The sequence below is a fragment of the Panulirus ornatus genome, chromosome 17 (assembly GCF_036320965.1).
Source record: "Panulirus ornatus isolate Po-2019 chromosome 17, ASM3632096v1, whole genome shotgun sequence".
NCBI lineage: Eukaryota > Metazoa > Arthropoda > Malacostraca > Decapoda > Palinuridae > Panulirus > Panulirus ornatus.
The window spans coordinates 29,399,425-29,426,122 of NC_092240.1; the positions used below are offsets into that span (position 1 = coordinate 29,399,425).

At 42.0% G+C, this 26,698-nt stretch overlaps 1 protein-coding gene across 1 annotated transcript in view; it reads left to right on the plus strand.

The window, feature by feature from the left end:
• The window catches only part of LOC139754661 (ethanolamine-phosphate phospho-lyase-like), a 290,015-nt gene that overhangs the window by 60,280 nt on the left and 203,037 nt on the right, over positions 1-26,698 (plus strand). The window contains exon 3 of the mRNA XM_071672194.1: positions 24,206-24,365. Coding sequence (XP_071528295.1) covers positions 24,206-24,365 — 160 coding nt within the window. The remainder of the gene's footprint in view (positions 1-24,205; positions 24,366-26,698) is intronic.

The window sequence follows — 26,698 nt, forward strand, 5'->3', positions numbered from 1 at the left end:
AACTGTAGAAGCTGGTGACTGAGTTTGGTAAAGTGTGTGAAAGAAGAAAGTTAAGAGTAAATGTGAATAAGAGCAAGTTTATTAGGTACAGTAGTGTTGAGGGTCAAGTCAATTGGGAGGTAAGTTTGAATGGAGTAAAACTGGAGGAAGTAAAGTGTTTTAGATATCTGGGAGTGGATCTGGCAGCGGATGGAACCATGGAAGCCAAAGTGGATCATAGGGTGGGGGAGGGGGCGAAAGTCCTGGGAGCCTTGAAGAATGTTTGGAAGTCGAGAACATTATCTCGGAAAGCTAAAATGGGTATGTTTGAAGGAATAGTGGTTCCAACAATGTTGTATGGCTGCGAGGCGTGGGCTATGGATAGAGTTGTGCGCAGGAGGGTGGATGTGCTGGAAATGAGATGTTTAAGGACAATATGTGGTGTGAGGTGGTTTGATCGAGTAAGTAACATAAGGGTAAGAGAGATGTGTGGAAATACAAAAGCATGGTTGAGAGAGCAGAAGAGGGTGTTTTGAAATGGTTTGGGCACATGGAGAGAATGAGTGAGGAAAGATTGGCCAAGAGGATATATGTGTCGGAGGCAGAGGGAACGAGGAGAAGTGGAAGACCAAATTGGAGGTGGAAAGATGTAGTGAAACAGATTTTCAGTGATCGGGGCCTGAACATGCAGGAGGGTGAAAGGTGGACAAGGAATAGAGTGAATTGGATCGATGTGGTATACCGGGGTCGAAGTGCTGTCAATGGATTGAATCAGGGCATGTGATGCATCTGGGGTAAACCATGGAAAGTTCTGTGGGGTCTGGATGTGGAAAGGGAGCTGTGGTTTCGGGCATTATTAAATGACAGCTAGAGACCGAGTGTTAACGAATGGGGCCTTTGTTGTCTTTTCCTAGCCCTACCTCGCACACATTTGGGGGGAGGGGGATGTTATTCCATGTGTGGCGAGGTGGCGATGGGAATAAATAAGGGCAGACAGTATTAATTATGTACATATGTATATATGTATATGTCTCTGTGTGTATATATATGTGTACATTGAGATGTATAGGTATGTATATTTGTGTGAGTGGACATGTATGTATATACATGTGTATGGGGGTGGGTTGGGCCATTTTCTTTCATCTGTTTCCTTGCGCTACCTCACAAATGCGGGAGACAGCAACAAAGCAAAATAAAATAGATAAATTTTTTTTTTTTTTTTATACTTTGTTGCTGTCTCCCGCGTTTGCGAGGTAGCGCAAGGAAACAGACGAAAGAAATGGCCCAACCCCCCCCATACACATGTACATACACACGTCCACACACGCAAACATACATACCTACACAGCTTTCCATGGTTTACCCCAGACGCTTCACATGCCTTGATTCAATCCACTGACAGCACGTCAACCCCTGTATACCACATCGCTCCAATTCACTCTATTCCTTGCCCTCCTTTCACCCTCCTGCATGTTCAGGCCCCGATCACACAAAATCTTTTTCACCCCATCTTTCCACCTCCAATTTGGTCTCCCTCTTCTCCTCGTTCCCTCCACCTCCGACACATATATCCTCTTGGTCAATCTTTCCTCACTCATTCTCTCCATGTGCCCAAACCATTTCAAAACACCCTCTTCTGCTCTCTCAACCACGCTCTTTTTATTTCCACACATCTCTCTTACCCTTACGTTACTTACTCGATCAAACCACCTCACACCACACATTTTCCTCAAACATCTCATTTCCAGCACGTCCATCCTCCTGCGCACAACTCTATCCATAGCCCACGCCTCGCAACCATACAACATTGTTGGAACCACTATTCCTTCAAACATACCCATTTTTGCTTTCCGAGATAATGTTCTCGACTTCCACACATTTTTCAAGGCTCCCAAAATTTTCGCCCCCTCCCCCACCCTATGATCCACTTCCGCTTCCATGGTTCCATCCGCTGACAGATCCACTCCCAGATATCTAAAACACTTCACTTCCTCCAGTTTTTCTCCATTCAAACTCACCTCCCAATTGACTTGACCCTCAACCCTACTGTACCTAATAACCTTGCTCTTATTCACATTTACTCTTAACTTTCTTCTTCCACACACTTTACCAAACTCAGTCACCAGCTTCTGCAGTTTCTCACATGAATCAGCCACCAGCGCTGTATCATCAGCGAACAACAACTGACTCACTTCCCAAGCTCTCTCATCCCCAACAGACTTCATACTTGCCCCTCTTTCCAGGACTCTTGCATTCACCTCCCTAACAACCCCATCCATAAACAAATTAAACAACCATGGAGACATCACACACCCCTGCCGCAAACCTACATTCACTGAGAACCAATCACTTTCCTCTCTTACTACACGTACACATGCCTTACATCCTCGATAAAAACTTTTCACTGCTACTAACAACTTGCCTCCCACACCATATATTCTTAATACCTTCCACAGAGCATCTCTATCAACTATATATATATATATATATATGTATATATATATATATATATATATATATATATATATATATATATATATATATATATATATAATTTGTTTATGGATGGGGTTGTTAGGGAGGTGAATGCAAGAGTCCTGGAAAGAGGGGCAAGTATGAAGTCTGTTGGGGATGAGAGAGCCTGGGAAGTGAGTCAGTTGTTGTTCGCTGATGATACAGCGCTGGTGGCTGATTCATGTGAGAAACTGCAGAAGCTGGTGACTGAGTTTGGTAAAGTGTGTGGAAGAAGAAAGTTAAGAGTAAATGTGAATAAGAGCAAGGTTATTAGGTACAGTAGGGTTGAGGGTCAAGTCAATTGGGAGGTAAGTTTGAATGGAGAAAAACTGGAGGAAGTGAAGTGTTTTAGATATCTGGGAGTGGATCTGTCAGCGGATGGAACCATGGAAGCGGAAGTGGATCATAGGGTGGGGGAGGGGGCGAAAATTTTGGGAGCCTTGAAGAATGTGTGGAAGTCGAGAACATTATCTCGGAAAGCAAAAATGGGTATGTTTGAAGGAATAGTGGTTCCAACAATGTTGTATGGTTGCGAGGCGTGGGCTATGGATAGAGTTGTGCGCAGGAGGATGGATGTGCTGGAAATGAGATGTTTGAGGACAATGTGTGGTGTGAGGTGGTTTGATCGAGTAAGTAACGTAAGGGTAAGAGAGATGTGTGGAAATAAAAAGAGCGTGGTTGAGAGAGCAGAAGAGGGTGTTTTGAAATGGTTTGGGCACATGGAGAGAATGAGTGAGGAAAGATTGACCAAGAGGATATATGTGTCGGAGGTGGAGGGAACGAGGAGACGAGGGAGACCAAATTGGAGGTGGAAAGATGGAGTGAAAAAGATTTTGTGTGATCGGGGCCTGAACATGCAGGAGGGTGTAAGGAGGGCAAGGAATAGAGTGAATTGGAGCGATGTGGTATACAGGGGTGGACGTGCTGTCAGTGGAGTGAATCAAGGCATGTGAGGCGTCTGGGGTGGACCATGGAAAGCTGTGTAGGTATGTATACACGTGTGTGGACATGTGTATGTACATGTGTAGGGGGGGGGGGTTGGGCCATTTCTTTCGTCTGTTTCCTTGCGCTACCTCGCAGACGCGGGAGACAGCGACAAAGTATAAAAAAAAAAAAAAAAAAAAAAAAAAAAATATATATATATATATATATATATATATATATATATATATATATATATATATATATATATATATATTCATACCACCCATCATTTAGCAGATGTCATCTTCATGTGCATGACCATCAGGACCTTCCACAAATGCCTGATTTGACACATTTTAGTCCATTCCCATGAAACAGTCCTATACACTTCAGCCTTATTTCACATGCACCCAGCATATCTTGAGTTATCCCTACAGATTACATCAACTACCTTCGCTTGTTCTTGATATATTCATCTCGCAGTCCAATGCGGTCATGTAAATATCTGATATCAACTGTTGCACCTTTAACAACAGGATAGTATTTGGGCAGACTGTATCTTGTTTTGTCAAAGGCATTGGTAATATGGCCTAAGGTTAAGTTTACCCCTTATAATGAGGTTACTGGTCTGGAACTTACGATCCCACATAGTTTTTATCGTAAATATGTCAGCAGTTGATTTCATGCAGTCTATTGATATGCCATGAGACTTTCTGAACTTTTAAAGATACTATATATCAGTATTTGTCACTGATATTTTTTTAAGTTTTCCAATTATTTTTGTACTATACACATCAGTACAGGACCTAAAAGTACAATTCTCCAATCACAGAAAAGCAAAGTTCAAATATGTTAGGTTATTTGTCATGAAAGAGGTATGTCTATAGCATTCACAGTTATAGGTACTCAGCTGAACAGGCAGATTCCTTTCATCTTTGGGTAAGCAAGGGTTCTGCCATAAAACTTTTTTTTCAAATCTTTTATGAGTCTCCATGGTTTATGGATGATGGTGCAGGTTTTAAATTTGCCATCTTTCAATCAGCCCCATTATATATATTAATAGAGGCACTAAATGTATTCAGAGAAAATTTTTTGCAAATATGCTAAAATTATTTCATCATGTGTATCTGTATAATTATCATTATGATTATTTTTTAACCCAAGCAGCTCCTGCACTTTGAAGGCTATGCTGCACTTGGTAGCAGTGAAGAAATTAATTTTGATGTGAAAAGCTCTTTGATGAGATTGTGCTCTGATTATATAACCTCACCAAACTTGACTTTTCACTCACAATGTGGCCTAAAATAGGAAGAGTCTTAATTCCATCTGTATAACTTTGAAGTGTACATATTGGGATATTTTATAGGAATGAGGAGTTATGCTGATGATCCTTGGTGAGCTGTACTGGTATTTGTTGATCTTTGATTTAATGGGATGAAGTCATGTTAGTTTAACAACTTGGTTTTTTGATTGTTACACCTGTTTATTGTTAGAATGAATTTAGTAATTTTCCTTCCTTTTCAATGGTGCTTTGATAGTCCTTCAGTTACATATTTTTGAGGATGATAAGCACAAAGCCAAATAAGCCTGTGATATAAGGTCATGGCAAATTATTAGTAATCCATATGTTTTCTGGACTAGTAATGTTACATCCCTGTATGTCCTAATAGTAAACATACGAAGACATTTATAGTGGTCCCATTTGGCAATAGTGCAAGGTATTTCCTACATAGAACATTTATCATTAGAACTTGAATTTTATGAAAGTTGAAGGATAGGTTTGTTAAGATCTTTACATATCTTGAGCCATTTTCCAAACCCTTGCTTTAAGTGAATAGTGTACACCCTTATGGCCTTTACTTCTTTCCTTAATAGTTAGGCATTTATGGGTCAGACCATTCTGTGCTCAGAAGCTGCAGGCCTGTTTTGAATATATATATATATATATATATATATATATATATATATATATATATATATCCCTGGGGATAGGGGAGAAAGAATACTTCCTACGTATTCCCTGCGTGTCGTAGAAGGCGACTAAAAGGGGAGGGAGCGGGGGGCTGGAAATCCTCCCCTCTCAATTTTTTTTTAATTTTCCAAAAGAAGGAACAAAGAAGGGGGCCAGGTGAGGATATTCCCTCAATGGCCCAGTCCTCTGTTCTTAACGTTACCTCGCTAACGCGGGAAATGGCGAATAGTTTGAAAAAAAAAAAAAAAATATATATATATATATATATATATATATATATATATATATATATATATTTTTTTTTTTTTTTGCTTTGTCGCTGTCTCCCGCGTTTGCGAGGTAGCGCAAGGAAACAGACGAAAGAAGTGGCCCAACCCACCCCCATACACATGCCTTGATTCAATCCACTGACAGCACGTCAACCCCGGTATACCACATCGCTCCAATTCACTCTATTCTTTGCCCTCCTTTCACCCTCCTGCATGTTCAGGCCCCGATCACACAAAATCTTTTTCACTCCATCTTTCCACCTCCAATTTGGTCTCCCTCTTCTCCTCGTTCCCTCCACCTCCGACATATATATCCTCTTGGTCAATCTTTCCTCACTCATTCTCTCCATGTGACCAAACCATTTCAAAACACCCTCTTCTGCTCTCTCAACCACGCTCTTTTTATTTCCACACATCTCTCTTACCCTTACGTTACTTACTCGATCAAACCACCTCACACCACACATTGTCCTCAAACATCTCATTTCCAGCACATCCATCCTCCTGCACACAACTCTATCCATAGCCCACGCCTCGCAACCATACAACATTGTTGGAACCACTATTCCTTCAAACATACCCATTTTTGCTTTCCGAGATAATGTTCTCGACTTCCACACATTCTTCAAGGCTCCCAGAATTTTCGCCCCCTCCCCCACCCTATGATCCACTTCCACTTCCATGGTTCCATCCGCTGCCAGATCCACTCCCAGATATCTAAAACACTTCACTTCCTCCAGTTTTTCTCCATTCAAACTCACCTCCCAATTGACTTGACCCTCAACCCTACTGTACCTAATAACCTTGCTCTGATTCACATTTACTCTTAACTTTCTTCTTTCACACACTTTACCAAACTCAGTCACCAGCTTCTGCAGTTTCTCACATGAATCAGCCACCAGCGCTGTATCATCAGCGAACAACAACTGACTCGCTTCCCAAGCTCTCTCATCCCCAACAGACTTCATACTTGCCCCTCTTTCCAAAACTCTTGCATTCACCTCCCTAACAACCCCATCCATAAACAAATTAAACAACCATGGAGACATCACACACCCCTACCGCAAACCTGCATTCACTGAGAACCAATCACTTTCCTCTCTTCCTACACGTACACATGCCTTACATCGTCGATAAAAACTTTTCACTGCTTCTAACAACTTGCCTCCCACACCATATATTCTTAATACCTTCCACAGAGCATCTCTATCAACTCTATCATATGCCTTCTCCAGATCCATAAATACTACATACAAATCCATCTGCTTTTCTAAGTATTTCTCATACATTCTTCAAAGCAAACACCTGATCCACACATCCTCTACCACTTCTGAAACCACACTGCTCTTCCCCAATCTGATGCTCTGTACATGCCTTCACCCTCTCAATCAATACCCTCCCATATAATTTGCCAGGAATACTCAACAAACTTATACCTCTGTAATTTGAGCACTCACTCTTATCCCCTTTGCCTTTGTACAATGGCACTATGCATGCATTCCGCCAATCCTCAGGCACCTCACCATGAGTCATACATACATTAAATAACCTTACCAACCAGTCAACAATACAGTCACCCCCTTTTTTAATAAATTCCACTGCAATACCATCCAAACCTGCTGCCTTGCCGGCTTTCATCTTCCGCAAAGCCTTTACTACCTCTTCTCTGTTTACCAAATCATTTTCCCTAACCCTCGCACTTTGCACACCACCTCGACCAAAACACCCTATATCTGCCACTCTATCATCAAACACATTCAACAAACCTTCAAAATACTCACTCCATCTCCTTCTCACATCACCACTACTTGTTATCACCTCCCCATTTGCGCCCTTCACTGAAGTTCCCATTTGCTCCCTTGTCTTACGCACTTTATTTACCTCCTTCCAGAACATCTTTTTATTCTCCCTAAAATTGAATGATACTCTCTCACCCCAACTCTCATTTGCCCTTTTTTTCACCTCTTGCACCTTTCCCTTGACCTCCTGTCTCTTTCTTTTATACGTCTCCCACTCAATTGCATTTTTTCCCTGCAAAAATCGTCCAAATGCCTCTCTCTTCTCTTTCACTAATACTCTTACTTCTTCATCCCACCACTCACTACCCTTTCTAATCAACCCACCTCCCACTCTTCTCATGCCACAAGCATCTTTTGCACAATCCATCACTGATTCCCTAAATACATCCCATTCCTCCCCCACTCCCCTTACTTCCATTGTTCTCACCTTTTTCCATTCTGTACTCAGTCTCTCCTGGTACTTCCTCACACAAGTCTCCTTCCCAAGCTCACTTACTCTCACCACCCTCTTCACCCCAACAATCACTCTTCTATTCTGAAAACCCATACAAATCTTCACCTTAGCCTCCACAAGATAATGATCAGACATCCCTCCAGTTGCACCTCTCAGCACATTAACATCCAAAAGTCTCTCTTTCCCTGGGGATAGGTGAGAAAGAATACTTCCCACGTATTCCCTGCGTGTCGTAGAAGGCGACTAAAAGGGAAGGGAGCGGGGGGCTGGAAATCCTCCCCTCTCGTTTTTTTTTTAATTTTCCAAAAGAAGGAACGGAGAAGGGAGCCAGGTGAAGATGTTCCCTGAAAGGCCCAGTCCTCTGTTCTTAACGCTACCTCGCTATCGCGGGAAATGGCGAATAGTATGAAAAAATATATATATATATATATATATATATATATCCCTGGGGATAGGGGAGAAAGAATACTTCCCACGTATTCCCTGCGTGTCATAGAAGGCGACTACACGGGAAGGGAGCGGGGGGCTGGAAATCCTCCCCTCTCGTTTTTTCTTAATTTTCCAAAAGAAGGGACAGGGAAGGGGGCCAGGTGAGGATATTCCCTCATAGGTCCAGTCCTCTGTTCTTAACGCAACCTCACTAATGCGGGAAATGGCGAATAGTTTGAAAAAAAAAAAATATATATATATGCGTGCATAGTGCCATTGTACAAAGGGGATAAGAGTGAGTGCTCAAATTACAGAGGTATAAGTTTGTTGAGTATTCCTGGTAAATTATATGGGAGGGTATTGATTGAGAGGGTGAAGGCATGTACAGAGCATCAGATTGGGGAAGAGCAGTGTAGTTTCAGAAGTGGTAGAGGATGTGTGGATCAGGTGTTTGCTTTGAAGAATGTATGTGAGAAATACTTAGAAAAGCAAATGGATTTGTATGTAGCATTTATGGATCTGGAGAAGGCATATGATAAGAGTTGATAGAGATGCTCTGTGGAAGGTATTAAGAATATATGGTGTGGGAGGCAAGTTGTTAGAAGCAGTGAAAAGTTTTTATCGAGGATGCAAGGCATGTGTACGTGTAGGAAGAGAGGAAAGTGATTGGTTCTCAGTGAATGTAGGTTTGCGGCAGGTGTGTGTGATGTCTCCATGTTTGTTTAATTTGTTTATGGATGGGGTTGTTAGGGAGGTGAATGCAAGAGTTTTGGAAAGAGGGGCAAGTATGAAGTCTGTTGGGGATGAGAGAGCTTGGGAAGTGAGTCAGTTGTTGTTCGCTGATGATACAGTGCTGGTGGCTGATTCATGTGAGAAACTGCAGAAGCTGGTGACTGAGTTTGGTAAAGTGTGTGAAAGAAGAAAGTTAAGAGTAAATGTGAATAAGAGCAAGGTAATTAGGTACAGTAGAGTTGAGGGTCAAGTCAATTGGGAGGTAAGTTTGAATGGAGAAAAACTAGAGGAAGTAAAGTGTTTTAGATATCTGGGAGTGGATCTGGCAGCGGATGGAACCATGGAAGCAGAAGTGAATCATAGGGTGGGGGAGGGGGCGAAAATCCTGGGAGCCTTGAAGATTGTGTGGAAGTCGAGAACATTATCTCGGAAAGCAAAAATGGGTATGTTTGAAGGAATAGTGGTTCCAACAATGTTGTATGGTTGCGAGGCGTGGACTATGGATAGAGTTGTGCGCAGGAGGGTGGATGTGCTGGAAATGAGATGTTTGAGGACAATGTGTGGTGTGAGGTGGTTTGATCAAGTAAGTAATGTAAGGGTAAGAGAGATGTGTGGAAATAAAAAGAGCGTGGTTGAGAGAGCAGAAGAGGGTGTTTTGAAATGGTTTGGTTGCATGGAGAGAATGAGTGAGGAAAGATTGACCGAGAGGATATATGTGTCGGAGGTGGAGGAAATGAGGAGAAGTGGGAGACCAAATTGTAGGTGGAAAGATGGAGTGAAAAAGATTTTGTGTGATCGGGGCCTGAACATGCAGGAGGGTGAAAGGAGGGCAAGGAATAGAGTGAATTGGATCGATGTGGTATACCGGGGTTGACGTGCTGTCAGTGGATTGAATCAGGGCATGTGAAGCGTCTGGGGTAAACCATGGAAAGCTGTGTAGGTATGTATATTTGCGTGTGTGGACGTATGTATATACATGTGTATGGGGGTGGGTTGGGCCATTTCTTTCGTCTGTTTCCTTGCGCAAACGCAGGAGACAGCGACAAAGTAAAAAAAAAAAAAAAAATATATATATATATATATATATATATATATATATATATATATATATATATATATATATATATAAGGAGAGATAGGTAGTATGTTTGAGGAAAGGAACCTGGATGTTTTGGCTCTGAGTGAAACGAAGCTCAAGGGTAAAGGGGAAGAGTGGTTTGGGAATGTCTGGGGAGTAAAGTCAGGGGTTAGTGAGAGGACAAGAGCAAGGGAAGGAGTAGCAGTACTCCTGAAACAGGAGTTGTGGAAGTATGTGATAGAATGTAAGAAAGTAAATTCTCGATTAATATGGGTAAAACTGAAAGTTGATGGAGAGAGATGGGTGATTATTGGTGCATATGCACTTGGGCATGAGAAGAAAGATCATGAGAGGCAAGTGTTTTGGGAGCAGCTGACTGAGTGTGTTAGTGGTTTTGATGCACGAGACCGGGTTATAGTGTTGGGTGATTTGAATGCAAAGGTGAGTAATGTGGCAGTTGAGGGAATAATTGGTATACATGGGGTGTTCAGTGTTGTAAATGGAAATGGTGAAGAGCTTGTAGATTTATGTGCTGAAAAAGGACTGATGATTGGGAATACCTGGTTTAAAAAGCGAGATATACATAAGTATACTTATGTAAGTGGGAGAGATGGCCAGAGAGCGTTATTGGATTACATGTTAATTGACAGGCGCGCGAAAGAGAGACTTTTGGATGTTAATGTGCTGAGAGGTGCAACTGGAGGGATGTCTGATCATTATCTTGTGTAGGCTAAGGTGAAGATTTGTATGGGTTTTCAGAAAAGAAGAGTGAATGTTGGGGTGAAGAGGGTGGTGAGAGTAAGTGAGCTTGGGAAGGAGACTTGTGTGAGGAAGTACCAGGAGAGACTGAGTACAGAATGGAAAAAGGTGAGAACAATGGAAGTAAGGGGAGTGGGGGAGGAATGGGATGTATTTAGGGAATCAGTGATGGATTGCGCAAAAGATGCTTGTGGCATGAGAAGAGTGGGAGGTGGGTTGATTAGAAAGGGTAGTGAGTGGTGGGATGAAGAAGTAAGAGTATTAGTGAAAGAGAAGAGAGAGGCATTTGGACAATTTCTGCAGGGAAAAAATGAAATTGAGTGGGAGACGTATAAAAGAAAGAGACAGGTCAAGAGAAAGGTGCAAGAGGTGAGAAAAAGGGCAAATGAGAGTTGGGATGAGAGAGTATCAGTAAATTTTAGGGAGAATAAAAAGATGTTCTGGAAGGAGGTAAATAAAGTGCGTAAGACAAGGGAGCAAATGGGAACTTCAGTGAACGCGCAAATGGGGAGGTGATAACAAGTAGTGGTGATGTGAGAAGGAGATGGAGTGAGTATTTTGAAGGTTTGTTGAATGTGTTTGATGATAGAGTGGCAGATATAGGGCGTTTTGGTCGAGGTGGTGTGCAAAGTGCGAGGGTTAGGGAAAATGAGTTGGTAAACAGAGAAGAGGTAGTAAAAGCTTTGCGGAAGATGAAAGCCGGCAAGGCAGCAGGTTTGGATGGTATTGCAGTGGAATCTATTAAAAAAGGGGGTGACTGTATTGTTGACTGGTTGGTAAGGTTATTTAATGTATGTATGACTCATGGTGAGGTGCCTGAGGATTGGCGGAATGCGTGCATAGTGCCATTGTACAAAGGCAAAGGGGATAAGAGTGAGTGCTCAAATTACAGAGGTATAAGTTTGTTGAGTATTCCTGGCAAATTATATGGGAGGGTATTGATTGAGAGGGTGAAGGCATGTACAGAGCATCAGATTGGGGAAGAGCAGTGTGGTTTCAGAAGTGGTAGAGGATGTGTGGATCAGGTGTTTGCTTTGAAGAATGTATGTGAGAAATACTTAGAAAAGCAAATGGATTTGTATGTAGCATTTATGGATCTGGAGAAGGCATATGATAGAGTTGATAGAGATGCTCTGTGGAAGGTATTAAGAATATATGGTGTGGGAGGCAAGTTGTTAGAAGCAGTGAAAAGTTTTTATCGAGGATGTAAGGCATGTGTACGTGTAGGAAGAGAGGAAAGTGATTGGTTCTCAGTGAATGTAGGTTTGCGGCAGGGGTGTGTGATGTCTCCATGGTTGTTTAATTTGTTTATTGATGGGGTCGTTAGGGAGGTGAATGCAAGAGTTTTGGAGAGAGGGGCAAGTATGAAGTCTGTTGGGGATGAGAGAGCTTGGGAAGTGAGTCAGTTGTTGTTCGCTGATGATACAGCGCTGGTGGCTGATTCATGTGAGAAACTGCAGAAGCTGGTGACTGAGTTTGGTAAAGTGTGTGAAAGAAGAAAGTTAAGAGTAAATGTGAATAAGAGCAAGGTTATTAGGTACAGTAGGGTTGAGGGTCAATTCAATTGGGAGGTGAGTTTGAATGGAGAAAAACTGGAGGAAGTGAAGTGTTTTAGATATCTGGGAGTGGATCTGGCAGCGGATGGAACCATGGAAGCGGAAGTGGATAATAGGGTGGGGGAGGGGGCGAAAATTCTGGGAACCTTGAAGAATGTGTGGAAGTCGAGAACATTATCTCGGAAAGCAAAAATGGGTATGTTTGAAGGAATAGTGGTTCCAACAATGTTGTATGGTTGCGGGGCATGGACTATGGATAGAGTTGTGCGCAGGAGGATGGATGTGCTGGAAATGAGATGTTTGAGGACAATGTGTGGTGTGAGGTGGTTTGATCGAGTAAGTAACGTAAAGGTAAGAGAGATGTGTGGAAATAAAAAGAGCGTGGTTGAGAGAGCAGAAGAGGGTGTTTTGAAATGGTTTGGTCACATGGAGAGAATGAGTGAGGAAAGATTGACCAAGAGGATATATGTGTCGGAGGTGGAGGGAACGAGGAGAAGAGGGAGACCAAATTGGAGGTGGAAAGATGGAGTGAAAAAGATTTTGTGTGATCGGGGCCTGAACATGCAGGAGGGTGAAAGGAGGGCAAAGAATAGAGTGAATTGGAGCGATGTGGTATACCGGGGTTGACGTGCTGTCAGTGGATTGAATCAAGGCATGTGTATGGGGGTGGGTTGGGCCATTTCTTTCGTCTGTTTCCTTGCGCTACCTCGCAAACGCTGGAGACAGCGACAAAGCAAAAAAAAAAATATATATATATATATATATATATATATATATATACTTTTTATTTATTGTGAATAATAGATATTTATAAATGATAAATAAATCAATCCACTGACAGCACGTTAACCCCGGTATACCACATCGATCCAATTCACTCTATTCCTTGCCTTCCTTTCACCCTCCTGCATGTTCAGGCTCCTATCACACAAAATCTTTTTCACTCCATCTTTCCACCTCCAATTTGGTCTCCCACTTCTCCTTGTTCCCTCCACCTCCGACACATATATCCTCTTGGTCAATCTTTCCTCACTCATTCTCTCCATGTGCCCAAACCATTTCAAAACACCCTCTTCTGCTCTCTTAACCACGCTCTTTTTATTTCCACACATCTCTCTTACCCTTACGTTACTTACTTGATCAAACCACCTCACACCACACATTGTCCTCAAACATCTCATTTCCAGCACATCCATCCTCCTGCACACAGCTCTATCCATAGCCCATGCCTCGCAACCATACAACATTGTTGGAACCACTATTCCTTCAAACATACCCATTTTTGCCTTCCGAAATAATGTTCTCGACTTCCACACATTCTTCAAGGCTCCCAGGATTTTCGCCCCCTCCCCCACCCTATGATCCACTTCCAGATATCTAAAACACTTTACTTCCTCCAGTTTTTCTCCATTCAAACTTACCTCCCAATTGACTTGACCCTCAACCCTACTGTACCTATTAACCTTGCTCTTATTCACATTTACTCTTAACTTTCTTCTTTCACACACTTTACCAAACTCAGTCACCAGCTTCTGCAGTTTCTCACATGAATCAGCCACCAGCGCTGTATCATCAGCGAACAACAACTGACTCACTTCCCAAGCTCTCTCATCCCCAACAGACTTCATACTTGCCCCTCTTTCCAAAACTCTTGCATTCACCTCCCTAACAACCCCATCCATAAACAAATTAAACAACCATGGAGACATCACACACCCCGGCCGCAAACCTACATTCACTGAGAACCAATTTATATATATATATATATATGTATATATATATATATATATATATATATATATATATGTATATATAAATATATATGGAACCATGGAAGCGGAAGTGGATCATAGGGTGGGGGAGGGGGCGAAAATTCTGGGAGCCTTGAAGAATGTGTGGAAGTCGAGAACATTATCTCGGAAAGCAAAAATGGGTATGTTTGAAGGAATAGTGGTTCCAACAATGTTGTATGGTTGCGAGGCGTGGGCTATGGATAGAGTGGTGCGCAGGAGGATGGATGTGCTGGAAATGAGATGTTTGAGGACAATGTGTGGTGTGAGGTGGTTTGATCGAGTAAGTAACATAAGGGCAAGAGAGATGTGTGGAAATAAAAAGACCGTGGTTGAGAGAGCAGAAGAGGGTGTTTTGAAATGGTTTGGGCACATGGAGAGAATGAGTGAGGAAAGATTGACCAAGAGGATATATGTGTTGGAGGTGGAGGGAACGAGGAGCAGAGGGAGACCAAATTGGAGGTGGAAAGATGGAGTGAAGAAGATTTTGTGTGTTCGGGGCCTGAACATGCAGGAGGGTGAAAGGAGGGCAAGGAATAGAGTGAATTGGAGCGATGTGGTATACCGGGGTTGACGTGCTGTCAGTGGATTGAATCAGGGCATGTGAAGCGTCTGGGGTAAACCATGTAAAGCTGTGTAGGTATGTATATTTGAGTGTGTGGATGTATGTATATACATGTGTATGGGGGTGGGTTGGGCCATTTCTTTCGTCTGTTTCCTTGCGCTACCTCGCAAACGTGGGAGACAGCGACAAAGCAAAAAAAAAAAATAAATAAATAAATATATTATCCCTAGGGATAGAGGAGAAAGAATACCTCCCACATATTCCCTGTGTGTTGTAGAAGGCGACTAAAGGGGGAGGCATTGGGAGGCTGGAAATCCTCCCCTCTCTTTATGAGTTTCCCAAAAGAAGGAACAGAGAAGTGGGCCAAGTGAGGATATTCCCTCAAAGGCTCAGTCGTTTGTTCTTAACACTACCTCGCTAATGTGGAAAGTAGCGAATAGTGTAGAAAATATTTTTTTATTATTATACTTTGTCACTGTCTCGAGCGTTTGTGAGGTAGCTCAAGGAAACAGCGGAAAGAATGGCCTCACCCATTCACATACACATGTATATACATAAATACCTACACACCCATGTAAACATACCTATACATTTCAATGTATACATATATACACATACACAGAGTTATGCATATATACACATGTACATAATTCATACTTGCTGCCTTTATTCATTCTCATCGCCACCCCACCACACATGAAATGACAACCCCCCTCCCCCTACACGCCACATTTGTTCACACTCAGTCTCTAGCTGTCATGTATAATGCACTGAAGCCACAGCTCTCTTTCCACATCCAGGCCCCACAAAACTATGGTTTACCATTGACGCTTCACATGCCCTGGTTCAATCCATTGACAGTACCTTCAACCCCGGTATACCACATCATTCCAATTCACTCTATTCTTTGCACGCCTTTCACCCTCCTGCATGTTCAGGCCCCGATTGCTCTAAATCTTTTTCACTCCTTCCTTCCACCTCCAGTTTGGTCTCACACTTCTCATCATTCCCTCCACCTGTGACACATATATCCTCTTTGTCACTTTTTCCTCACTCATTTTCTCCATGTGACCAATCAGTTTCAAGATACCCTCTTCTGCTATCTCAACCATACTCTTTTTATTATCACACATCTCTCTTACCCTTTCTTTACTTACTTGATCAAACCACCTCACACCACATATTGTCCTGAAAAATCTCATTTCCAGCACATCCACCTGTCTCCGCACAACCCTATCTATAGCCCATGCCTCACAACCATATAACATTGTTGGAACCAGTATTCCTTCAAACATACCCATTTTGCTTACCAAGATAATGTTCTTGCCATCTACACATTTTTCAACGCTCCCAGAACTTTCGCCCCCTCCCCCACCCTGTGACTCCTACTTCCATGGATCCATCTGCTGCCAAATCCACTCCCAGATATCTAAAACGCTTCACTTCCTCCTGTTTTTCTCCATTCAAACTTACCTCCCAATTGACTTGTCCTTCAACACTACTGTACCTAATTAGTTTGGTTTTATTCACATTTACTCTCAGCTTTCTTCTTTCTTACACTTTACCAAACTCAGTCACAAGCTTCTGCAGTTTCTCACCCAAATCAGCCACCAGCGCTGTATCATCAGCAAACAACAGCTGACTCTCTTCCCAAGCCCTCTCATCCACAACAGACTGCATACTTGCCCCTCTCTCCAAAACTCTTGCATTCACCTCCCTAACAACCCCATCCATAAACAAATTATACTACCATGGAGACATCATGCACCCCTGCCACAAACCGACATTCACTGAGAACCAATCACTTTCCTCTCTTCCTGCTCGTACACATGCCTTACATCCTCGATAAAAACTTTTCACTGCTTCTAGCAACTTGCATACCACACCATATATTCTTAATACCTTCCAAAGAGCATCTCTCTGCCTTCTCCAGATCCATAAATGCTACATACAAATCCATTTGTTTTTCTAAGTGTTTCTCACATACATTCTTCAAAGCAAACATGTGATCCACACATCCTCTACCACTTCTGAAACCACATTGCCCTTCCCCAATTTGATGCTCTGTACATGCCTGCACCCTCTCAATCAATACTCTCCTGTACAATTTCCCAGGAATACTCAAAAAACTTATAACTCTGTAATTTGAACATTCACCTTTATCCCCCTTTGCCTTTGTACATTGGCAAAGAGAAGAGAGAGGCCTTTAGATGATTTTTGCAGGGAAATAGTGCAGATGACTGGGAGATGTATAAAAGAGAGGCAGGATGTCAAGAGAAAGGTGCAAAAGGTGAAAAAGAGGGCAAATGAGAGTTGGGGTGAGAGAGTATCATTAAATTTTAGGGAGAAGAAAAAGTGGATGGAGAGAGATGTGTGATTATTGGTGCATATACACTTGGGCATGAGAAGAAAGATCATGAGAGGCAAGTGTTTTGGGAGCAGCTGAGTGAGTGTGTTAGTAATTTTGATGCATGAGACTGGGTTATAGTGATGGGTGATTTGAATGTAAAGGTGAGTAATGTGGCAGTTGAGGGAATAATTGGTGTACATGGGGTGTTTAGTGTTGTAAATGGCAATGGTGAAGAGCTTGTAGATTTATGTGCTGAAAAAGAACTGGTGATTGGGAATACCTGGTTTAGAAATAGAGATATACATAAGTATACGTATGTAAGTAGGAGAGATGGCCAGAGAGCATTATTGGATTAACTGTTAATTGATAGGCGCATGAAAGAGAGACTTTTGGATGTTGATGTGCTGAGAGGTGCAACTGGAGGGATGTCTGATCATTATCTTGTGGAGGCGAAGGTGAAGATTTGTAGAGGTTTTCAGAAAAGAAGTGAGAATGTTGGGGTGAAGAAAATGGTGAGAGTAAGTGAGCTTGGGAAGGAGACTTGTGTGAGGAAGTACCAGAAGAGACTGAGTACAGAATGGAAAAAGGTGAGGACAAAGGAGGTAAGGGGAGTGGGGGAGGAATGGGATGTATTTAGGGAAGCAGTGATGGCTTGTGCAAAAGATGCTTGTGGCATGAGAAGCGTGGGAGATTAGAAAGGGTAGTGAGTGGTGGGATGAAGAAGTAAGATTATTAGTGAAAGAGAAAAGAGAGGTATATGGACGATTTTTGCAGGGAAATAATGCAAATGAATGGGCAGTGTATAAAAGAAAGAAAGAGGCAGGAGGTTAAGAGAAAGGTGGAAGAGGTGAAAAAGAGGGCAAATGAGAGTTGGGGTGAGAGAGTATCATTATATTTTGGGGAGAATAAAAAGATGTTTTGGAAGGAGGTAAATAAAGTGCATAAGACAAAGGAACAAATGGGAGTATCAGGGAAGGGGCTAATGGGTAGGTGATAACAAGTAGTGATGATGTGAGAAGGAGATGGAGTGAGGATTTTGAAGGTTTGTTGAATGTGTTTGATGATAGAGTAGCAGATATAGGGTGTTAGGGTGTTTTGGTCAAAATGGTGTGCAAAGTTAGAGGGTTAGGGAGAATGATTTGTTAAACAGAGAAGAGGTAGTAAAAGCTTTGTGGAAGATGAAAGCTGGCAAGGCAGCGGGTTTGGATGGTATTGCAGTGGAATTTATTAAAAAAGGGGGTGACTGTATTGTTGACTGGTTGATAAGGTTATTTAATGTATGTATGACTCATGGTGAGGTGCCTGAGGACTGGTGGAATGCGTGCATAGTGCCATTGTACAAAGGCAAAGGGGATAAAAGTGAGTGCTCAAATTACACAAGTATAAGTTTGTTGAGAATTCCAGGGAAATTATATGGAAGGATATTGATTGAGAGGGTGAAGGCATGTACAGAGAATCAGATTGGGGAAGAGCAGTGTGGTTTCAGAAGTGGTAGAGGATGTTTGGACCAGGTGTTTGCTTTGAAAAATGTATGTGAGAAATACTTAGAAAAGCAAATGGATTTGTGTGTAGCATTTATGGATCTGGAGAAGGCATATGATAGAGTTGATAGAGATGCTCTGTGGAAGGTATTAAGAATATATGGTGTGGGAGATAAGTTGATAGAAGCAGTGAAAAGTTTTTATTGGGGATGCATGGCATGTTTAGGTGTAGGAAGAGAGAAAAATTATTGGTTCTCAGTGAATGTTGGTTTGCGGCAGGGGTGCATGATGTCTCAATTGTTGTTTAATTTGTTTATGGATGGGGTTGGTAGGGAGGTGAATGCAAGAGTTTTGGAAAGGGGCAAGTATGAAGTCTGTTATGGATGAGAGAGCTTGGGAAGTGAGTCAGTTGTTGTTCACTGATGATACAGCACTGGTGGCTTATTCGGGAAAGAAACTGCAGAAGCTGGTGACTGAGTTTGGTAAAGTATGTGAAAGAAGAAAGCTGAGATTAATTGTGAATAAGAGCAAGGTTATTAGGTACAGTAGGGTTGAGGGACAAGCCTATTGGGAGGTAAGTTTGAATGGAGAAAGGTGGATGAAGTGAAGTGTTTTAGATATCTTGGAGTGGATTTGGCAGCTGATGGAACCATGGAAGCGGAAGTGAATCATAGGGTGGGGGAGGGGGCGAAAGTTCTTGGAGCGTTGAAAAATGTGTGGAAGTCGAGAACGTTATCTTGGAAAGCAAAAATGGGTATGTTTGAAGGAATATTGGTTCTAACAATGTTATATGGTTGTGAGGCGTGGGCTATAAATAGAGTTGTGCGGAGGAGGATGGATGTGCTGGAAATGAGATGTTTGAGGACAATATGTGGTGTGAGGTAGTTTGATCGAGTAAGTAATGAAAGGGTAAGAGAGATGTGAGGTAATAAAAAGAGTGTGGTTGAGAGAGCAGAAGAAGGTGTTTTGAAATGGCTTGGTCACTTGGAGAGAATGAGTGAGGAAAGATTGACCAAGAGGATTGTGTGTCAGAGGTGGAGGGAAGGAGGAGAGGTGGGAGACCAAATTGGAGGTGGAAAGATGGAGTGAAAAAGATTTTGATTGATCAGGGCCTGAACATGCAGGAGGGGGAAAGGCATGCAAGGAATAGAGTGAATTGGAACGATGTGGTATACTGGGGTCAACGTGCTGTCAGTGGATTGAACCAGGGCATGTAAAGCGTCTGGGGTAAACCATTGAAAGTTTTTTTGGGCCTGGATGTGGAAAGGGAGCTGTGGTTTCGGTGCATTATACATGACAGCTAGAGACTGAGTGTGACTGAATGTGGCCTTTATTGTCTTTTCCTAGCGCTACCTCGCGCACCTGCAGGGGGGAGGGGGGTTATCATTTCATGTGTGGCGGGTTGGCGATGGGAATGAATAAGGGTAGATAGTATGAATTATGTATGTGTATATATGTATATATCTTCGTGTGTATATATATGTATACTTTGAGATGTATAGATATGTGTATGTGTGTGTGTGTGGACGTGTATGTATATACGTGTATATGGGTGGGTTGGGCTATTTCGTCTGTTTCCTTTCGCTACCTCGCTAATGCAGGAGTTAGCGACAAAGTATGATAGATAAATAAAAAGATACTTTGGAAGGAGTTGAACAAAGTGCATATGATAAGAAAACAAATGGGAACATTGGTGGTAGGGTTGTTAGGGAGGTGAATGCAAGAGTTTTGGAGAGAGGGCCAAGTATGCAGTCTGTTGTGGATAAGAGGGCTTGGGAAATGAGTCAGTTGTTGTTTGCTGATGATACAGCGCTGGTGGGTGATTTGGGTGAGAAACTGCAGAAGCTGGTGACTGAGTTTGGGAAAGTGTGTGAAAGAAGAGAGCTGAGAGTAAATGTGAATTAGAGCAAGGTTACTAGGTACAGTAGGGTTGAGGGACAAGTCAATTGGGAGGTAAGTTTGGATGGACAAATACTGGAGGAAGTGAAGTGTTCTCGATATCTGGGAGTGGATTTGGCAGCGGATGGAACCATGGAATTGGAAGTGAGTCACAGGGTGGGGGAGGGTGCGAAAGTTCTGGGATTATTGAAGAATAAGTAGAAGGCGAGAACATTATCTCGGAAAGCAAAAATAGGTATGTTTGAAGGAATAGTGGTTCCAACAATGTTATATGGTTGCGAGGTGTGGGCTATAGATAGGGTTGTGTGGAGCAGGGTAGCATTGTTGGAAATGAGATGTTTAAGGACAATATGTGGTGTGAGGTGGTTTGATCGCATAAGTAATGAAAGGGTAAGAGAGATTTGTGGTAATGGTGTGGTTGAGAGAGCAGAAGAGGGTGCATTGAAATGGTTTGGTCACATGGAGAGAATGAGTGAGGAAAGATTGACAAAGAGGATATATGTGTCAGAGGTGGAGGGAACGAGGAGAAGTGGGAGACCAAATTGGACGTGGAGGGATGGAGTGGAAAAGATTTTGAGCGATCGGGGCCTGAACATGCAGGAGGGGGAAAAGCGTGCAAGGAATAGAGTGAAGTGGAACAATGTGGTATACTGGGATCAACATGCTGTCAATGGATTGAACCAGGGCATGTGAAGCATCTGGGGTAAATCATGGAAAGTTCTGTGGGGCCTGGATGTGGAAAGGGAGCTGTGGTTTCAGTGCATTATACATGACAGGTAAGGACTGATTGTGAAAGAATGTGGCCTTTGTTGTCTTTTCCTAGTGCTACCTATTGCGCATGCAAAGGGAATGAATAAAGGCAGCAAGTATGATTTATGTACATTTGTATAAATGTTTATGTCTGTGTATGTATATATATGTATATGTTGAAATGTATAGGTATGTATATGAGCATGTGTGGACGTGTATGTCTATACATGTGTATGTAGGTGGGTTGGGCCATTCTTCATCTGTTTTTTTTCGCTACCTTGCTAACGTGGGAGACTGCGAGAAAGTATAATAAGTAAATAGATATAAAGATAGATAGATAGATAGAGATATAGACAGGTAGATAGATAAATAGATAGATAAAAATCATGTTGTTTTGCTGTTTTTGTTTTTAGCAATGCTGCACCAGGAAGAGATGAAAAAATAGGTTTCATTAGCTTACATCCATTATCCATCTGTCTTGTGTGATGCAACCCCCGAAAATCTACAACCAGGCCTCACAGATCTTTTCTTTGTTTCTCATGGCTTCTTCATGTGTCCTTTTTCAGTCTATGGAGAGCACATTGCTCCATGTATACACCTTTGTCCCTCTTTTATGTTCTGGCACTGACCACTCAAAATTTTGTTCACTCCATTGTATCTCTAATTTGGTCCTCCCTTTGTCTTTTTCTCCTCCATTTCTGACATATCCTTCCTCATTGTCAACCTCTCTTCACTCATACTCACTGCATGTTTAAGCCATTTCAGCATACCCTGTTCTGTTCCCTCAACCATACTCTTTTTACCACAACGGTCTCACTCCTCATTACTTTTTCAGTGAAAACACACACACACACACACACACACACACACACACACACACACACACACACACACACACACACACACACACACTTACACACACACACACACACACACACACACACACACACACAATGCTGCTTATTGTCCATTAACACTTCATTTCCAGCACATTCATCCTCTTCCTCACATTCTCATCTATGCCCCTAAATCCAAATAACTTTGTGGAGACAACTGTACATTAAAAAAAGCCCATGTTTGCCCTCCTATATAGTGACCTCTCTTTCTACACATTCCACAGTGCTCTAGAAATCTTCACCCCCTCACCCATCCTATAACTCACCTATGCTTCCAGGGACACTTAGAAATTTTCTGGTTTTTACCTTGGGCTGCAAAAGCCCAAGGTTGTGCTACTTTTAGTTGCAGGGAAATGTGGACTTGCATGAAGTGAAAAGTTCATGGATTAGACTCTATGCAACCTTGACAAGGGTGACTTCGCTTAGGTTGTAACTTCATGCAGGTGAATTCTGATAAAACCTTGCCACATTTCATCTTACATAATCCCTCACTGTAACTCATTCGCTTTGTATACCTCCCCAACCCAGACACCTCACTGGCCAACCTGTCATCGTAAATGTTCAGCTGTCCTAAATACTTCATCTCCTCTTCACCTCATCTTTGCCTGTTACCACATCCCCATTTGCCCCTTTCACAGGATCCCATTTGCTCCTTTGTTTTTTCGCAATGTTCACCTCCTTTAAAAACATTTTGTTACTCTTCCTGATTTTTGCTGGTACCTGCTCACCCCAACTCTCATTTGCCCTTTTTAAAAGTCCCAACTTCTTCCTCCTGACCTTCTGCCTCTTTCTTTTTTTTATTTTCTAATCACTTAAACTCCTTTCCTTTAAGTACCACTTATACAACTCTCGTTTATCTTTCCCTAGCTGCTAAACTTTGTCATCCCACCTCTTTTTACTACCCTCTCTCCCTTACCACCTTCTTCATGCCAAACACTTCTCACTTTTCAGCACTGCTCCCCTAAATACCTCCAACTCTTTACCCACTCCCCTTGCTTTGTTTACTCTTGCTGTTGGACATTTTACACAATCTCTCCAGATATTTTTTTCCACATAAGCTTCTTTCTTCTTTCTTCTCACTTACTTTCATCATCCTCTTCTCACCCACATCATTTCCTCTTTTCCAAAAGTCTCTACAAATCTTCACCCTCATCTCTACCAGGTAATGATTAAATGTCCACTTCCCCCCTTTACCCCTCTCAGTGTATTCTCATCGAAAGGTCTATGATTTGCACATTTACCAGTTTGAGTGTAATCCAGTAATTGATGCTTACCGTCTTTCATACTCAATACATGCTGATGTATGTCCCTCTCTTTGAAACAGGTATTCCTAGTCACTTGTCCTTTTTCAGCACAACACCATTAGCTGTTGACCATTTCCATTCACATCACTGAATGCCCCCTTTACTGCCACATTTCTTACTTTTGCATTTAAATCACCCATTACTAATACACAACCTCTGTCATATAAATGCTGCCACACTTACTCATTTCTTCCCAAAACTCTTAATGCTGTGGAAGGTGAACAGCACTTTGAGAGTTGTAGGGATAGAACAGCCAGAAGGTATAACATGAAATTAAGCAAGAAACTTGTTAAGAATGATGTACAGAAGTACTTTTATAGCATAAGAGTGGTAGGTGAATGGGATTAAATGATTGAGGATATGTTTAATGCTGACAGCATACATGAATTTAAGTTGTGGGATAGTAAATGAATGTTCAAGAAGTAGGGCCCTATAAGTATAAAACTCCATTCTTGCACAGTACAAGTTGGTCATTACACACACCCTCACCTAAAGTAAGTACCCAAACTATCAGCCATCCATAGGGTAAAATAAACTGGGGTTGATTTTGGATTGACTGCCTCACCTGGAATCTAAACCCGTGCATGCTTGATCGTAGGTGAATGCATCATGATGGTTATAGTTTTTTATGTTTTTGGAGGCATATTGAGTATAAGGTACTTACTGTGATGCTTTAGCTTCATTTATGTTTTTTGTTAATTTCAGTGGGACATTGCCATCCTCAAGTAGTGACAGCTGGTAAAAATCAGATGGGGACCTTGGTAACTGCACAAGGGTTTATAAATGATTTGCTCACCAAGTATGTCAAGCAGCTTGTTAATAACTTACCAGACATTCTTAGTGTCTGCTACCTTGTCAATTCTGGGTAAGTACTTTAGTAGTTTACAGATGAAATGATTTTTGTCTCAATATATTTAAGGTCATGTGGAAAGAAGCATAAGGTAAAATTTGGCAAGCTCGTGAAATGGATCACGTTAGGGAATACACTCAAAAAAGGTGCTAAGGTAGTATGAAAGTTATTTTGGGCAAAGAATGAGAGAATGGGATTCTTCAGAACTGTATGGATTCAGTGTTTGACACTGGTGCATTTTTCATATCAGTAGTTAGGTGAAGTGCCTGAGGATTGGCAGAATGCATGTATAGTGCCATTGTATAAAGACAAAGGGGATAAAGGTGAGTATTCAAACTACAGAGGCATAAGTTTATTAAGCATGCCTGGAAATTTGTATGGAAAAGTAATTGAAAGAGCGACGGCATATACAGGGCATCAGATTGGAGAGGAACAGTTTGGTTTCAGTAGTGGTAGAGGATGTGTTGATCAGGGGTTTTCATTGAAGAATGTATGTGAGAAATACTTAGAAAAATAGACGTGGCATATATGGATCTGGAGAAGGCATATGATAGGGTTGAAAAGGATGCTTTGTGGAAGGTATTAAGAATATATGGTTTGGGAGATAACCTGCTAGAAGCAATGAGAAGTTTTTATCAAGGGTGTAAGGCTTGTGTACAAGGAGGAAGAGAGGAGATTGATTGGTTCCCAGTGAAGGTTTGTCTTTGGCAGGGGTGTTATGCCACCATGGTTGTTTAGTATGTATATGGATGGGGTGGTTAAGGAGGTAAATGCAAGAGCTTCGGAGAGAGGAGTGAGTATACAGTCTGTTGGGGATGAGAGGGCCTGGAAAATGAGTCAGTTATTGTTCGCCAGTGATACAGCACTGGTGGCTGATTTGAGCAAGAAACTGCAGAAGTTGGTGACTGGGTTAGGAAGAATGTGTGAAAGGAGAACATTGAGAGTAAATGTGAATAAAAGCAAGGTTATTAGGTTCAAGCAGGGTTGAGGGACAGTTAGTTGGGATGTAAGTTTGAATGGAGAAAAATTGGAGGAAGTGAAGTGTTTGAGATATCTAGGAGTGGACTTGACAGAGAATGGAACCATGGAAGTAGAAGTGAGTCGTAATGTTGGGAAGGAGGCAAAGGTTCTGGGAGCGATGAAGAATGTGTGGCAAGAGAGAATATTAACTTAGAGAGCAAAAATAGATATGTTTGAAGGATTAGTAGTTCCAACAGTATATGGTTGCAAGGCATGGGCTATAGATAGGGTTGTGCAGAGTAGGGTGGATGTGTTGGAAATGTAATGTTTAGGGACAATATTTGGTGTAAGGTGGTTGGTCAGGTAAGTAATGAAAGGGTAGGAGAGATGTGTGGTAAGAAAATGTGTGGTTGAGAGAGCAGAAGAAGGTGTGTTAAAATGGTTTGGACCTATGGAGAGAATGAGCGAGAAAAGGTTGACGAAGAGGATATATGTATCATAAGTGGAGGGAAGAAGAAGTAGGTGACCAAACTGGAGGTGGAAGGATAGATTGAAAAAGATTGTGAGCGATTGGGGCCTAAACATACAGGATGGTGAAATGCATGGATGGAATAGAATGAATTGGAACAGTGTGGTATACTGGGGTTGATGTGCTGTCAGTGGACTGAACCAGGGCAAGTGAAATGTTTGGGGTAAACCATGGAAATGTCTGTGGGGCCTGGATGTGGATAGGGAGCTGTGGTTTCAATGCATTACATATGATGGCTGGAGAATGAGTGTGAGTGGATGTGGCCCTTCTTCTGTTTCCTGGTGCTACCTTGCTGATGTATGGGGTGGCGATGCTGTTTCCTGTGGGGTGGTGTGGTGTGGTGCTGGAATGGATAAGGGCAAGCAAGTATGAATGTGTACATGTGTGTCTATGTATATGTATGTGCATCTGTATGTACAAACTTTGAGATTGCATTATGCTTGGGGTGCCAATAGATGAAAATATAGATAAACTATTCTTTAGATTTATTTATATACAGTTTTGATAGGTGATTGGCTTCCCTTTCCTCTTTATACATACATTCTTGAAGGTGTGAAGGCACTGATTTCGCTAAGTTCTTGAGAAAGTGTGGGTCCAAATTTTGCCATTCTTTACAAATGGCTGCATCAAGCTTGGGGACACTGCTAGTATTCTTCCTTGAAAGTTGGCACCTAATAATGCTGCACAGGTTCTCTGTCAGATTTTATATCTGGGCTCTTTCCAGGCCAATCTTTGAAGTTGATTCTGCAGTCAGTAAGCCACTGCTTCACAGATTTTGCTGTATGGCAAGGAGCACCATCCTGCATGAACATGTCCACATGGCACTTTTGATTACAGTCTGGTAGATAGCCCACCAGTA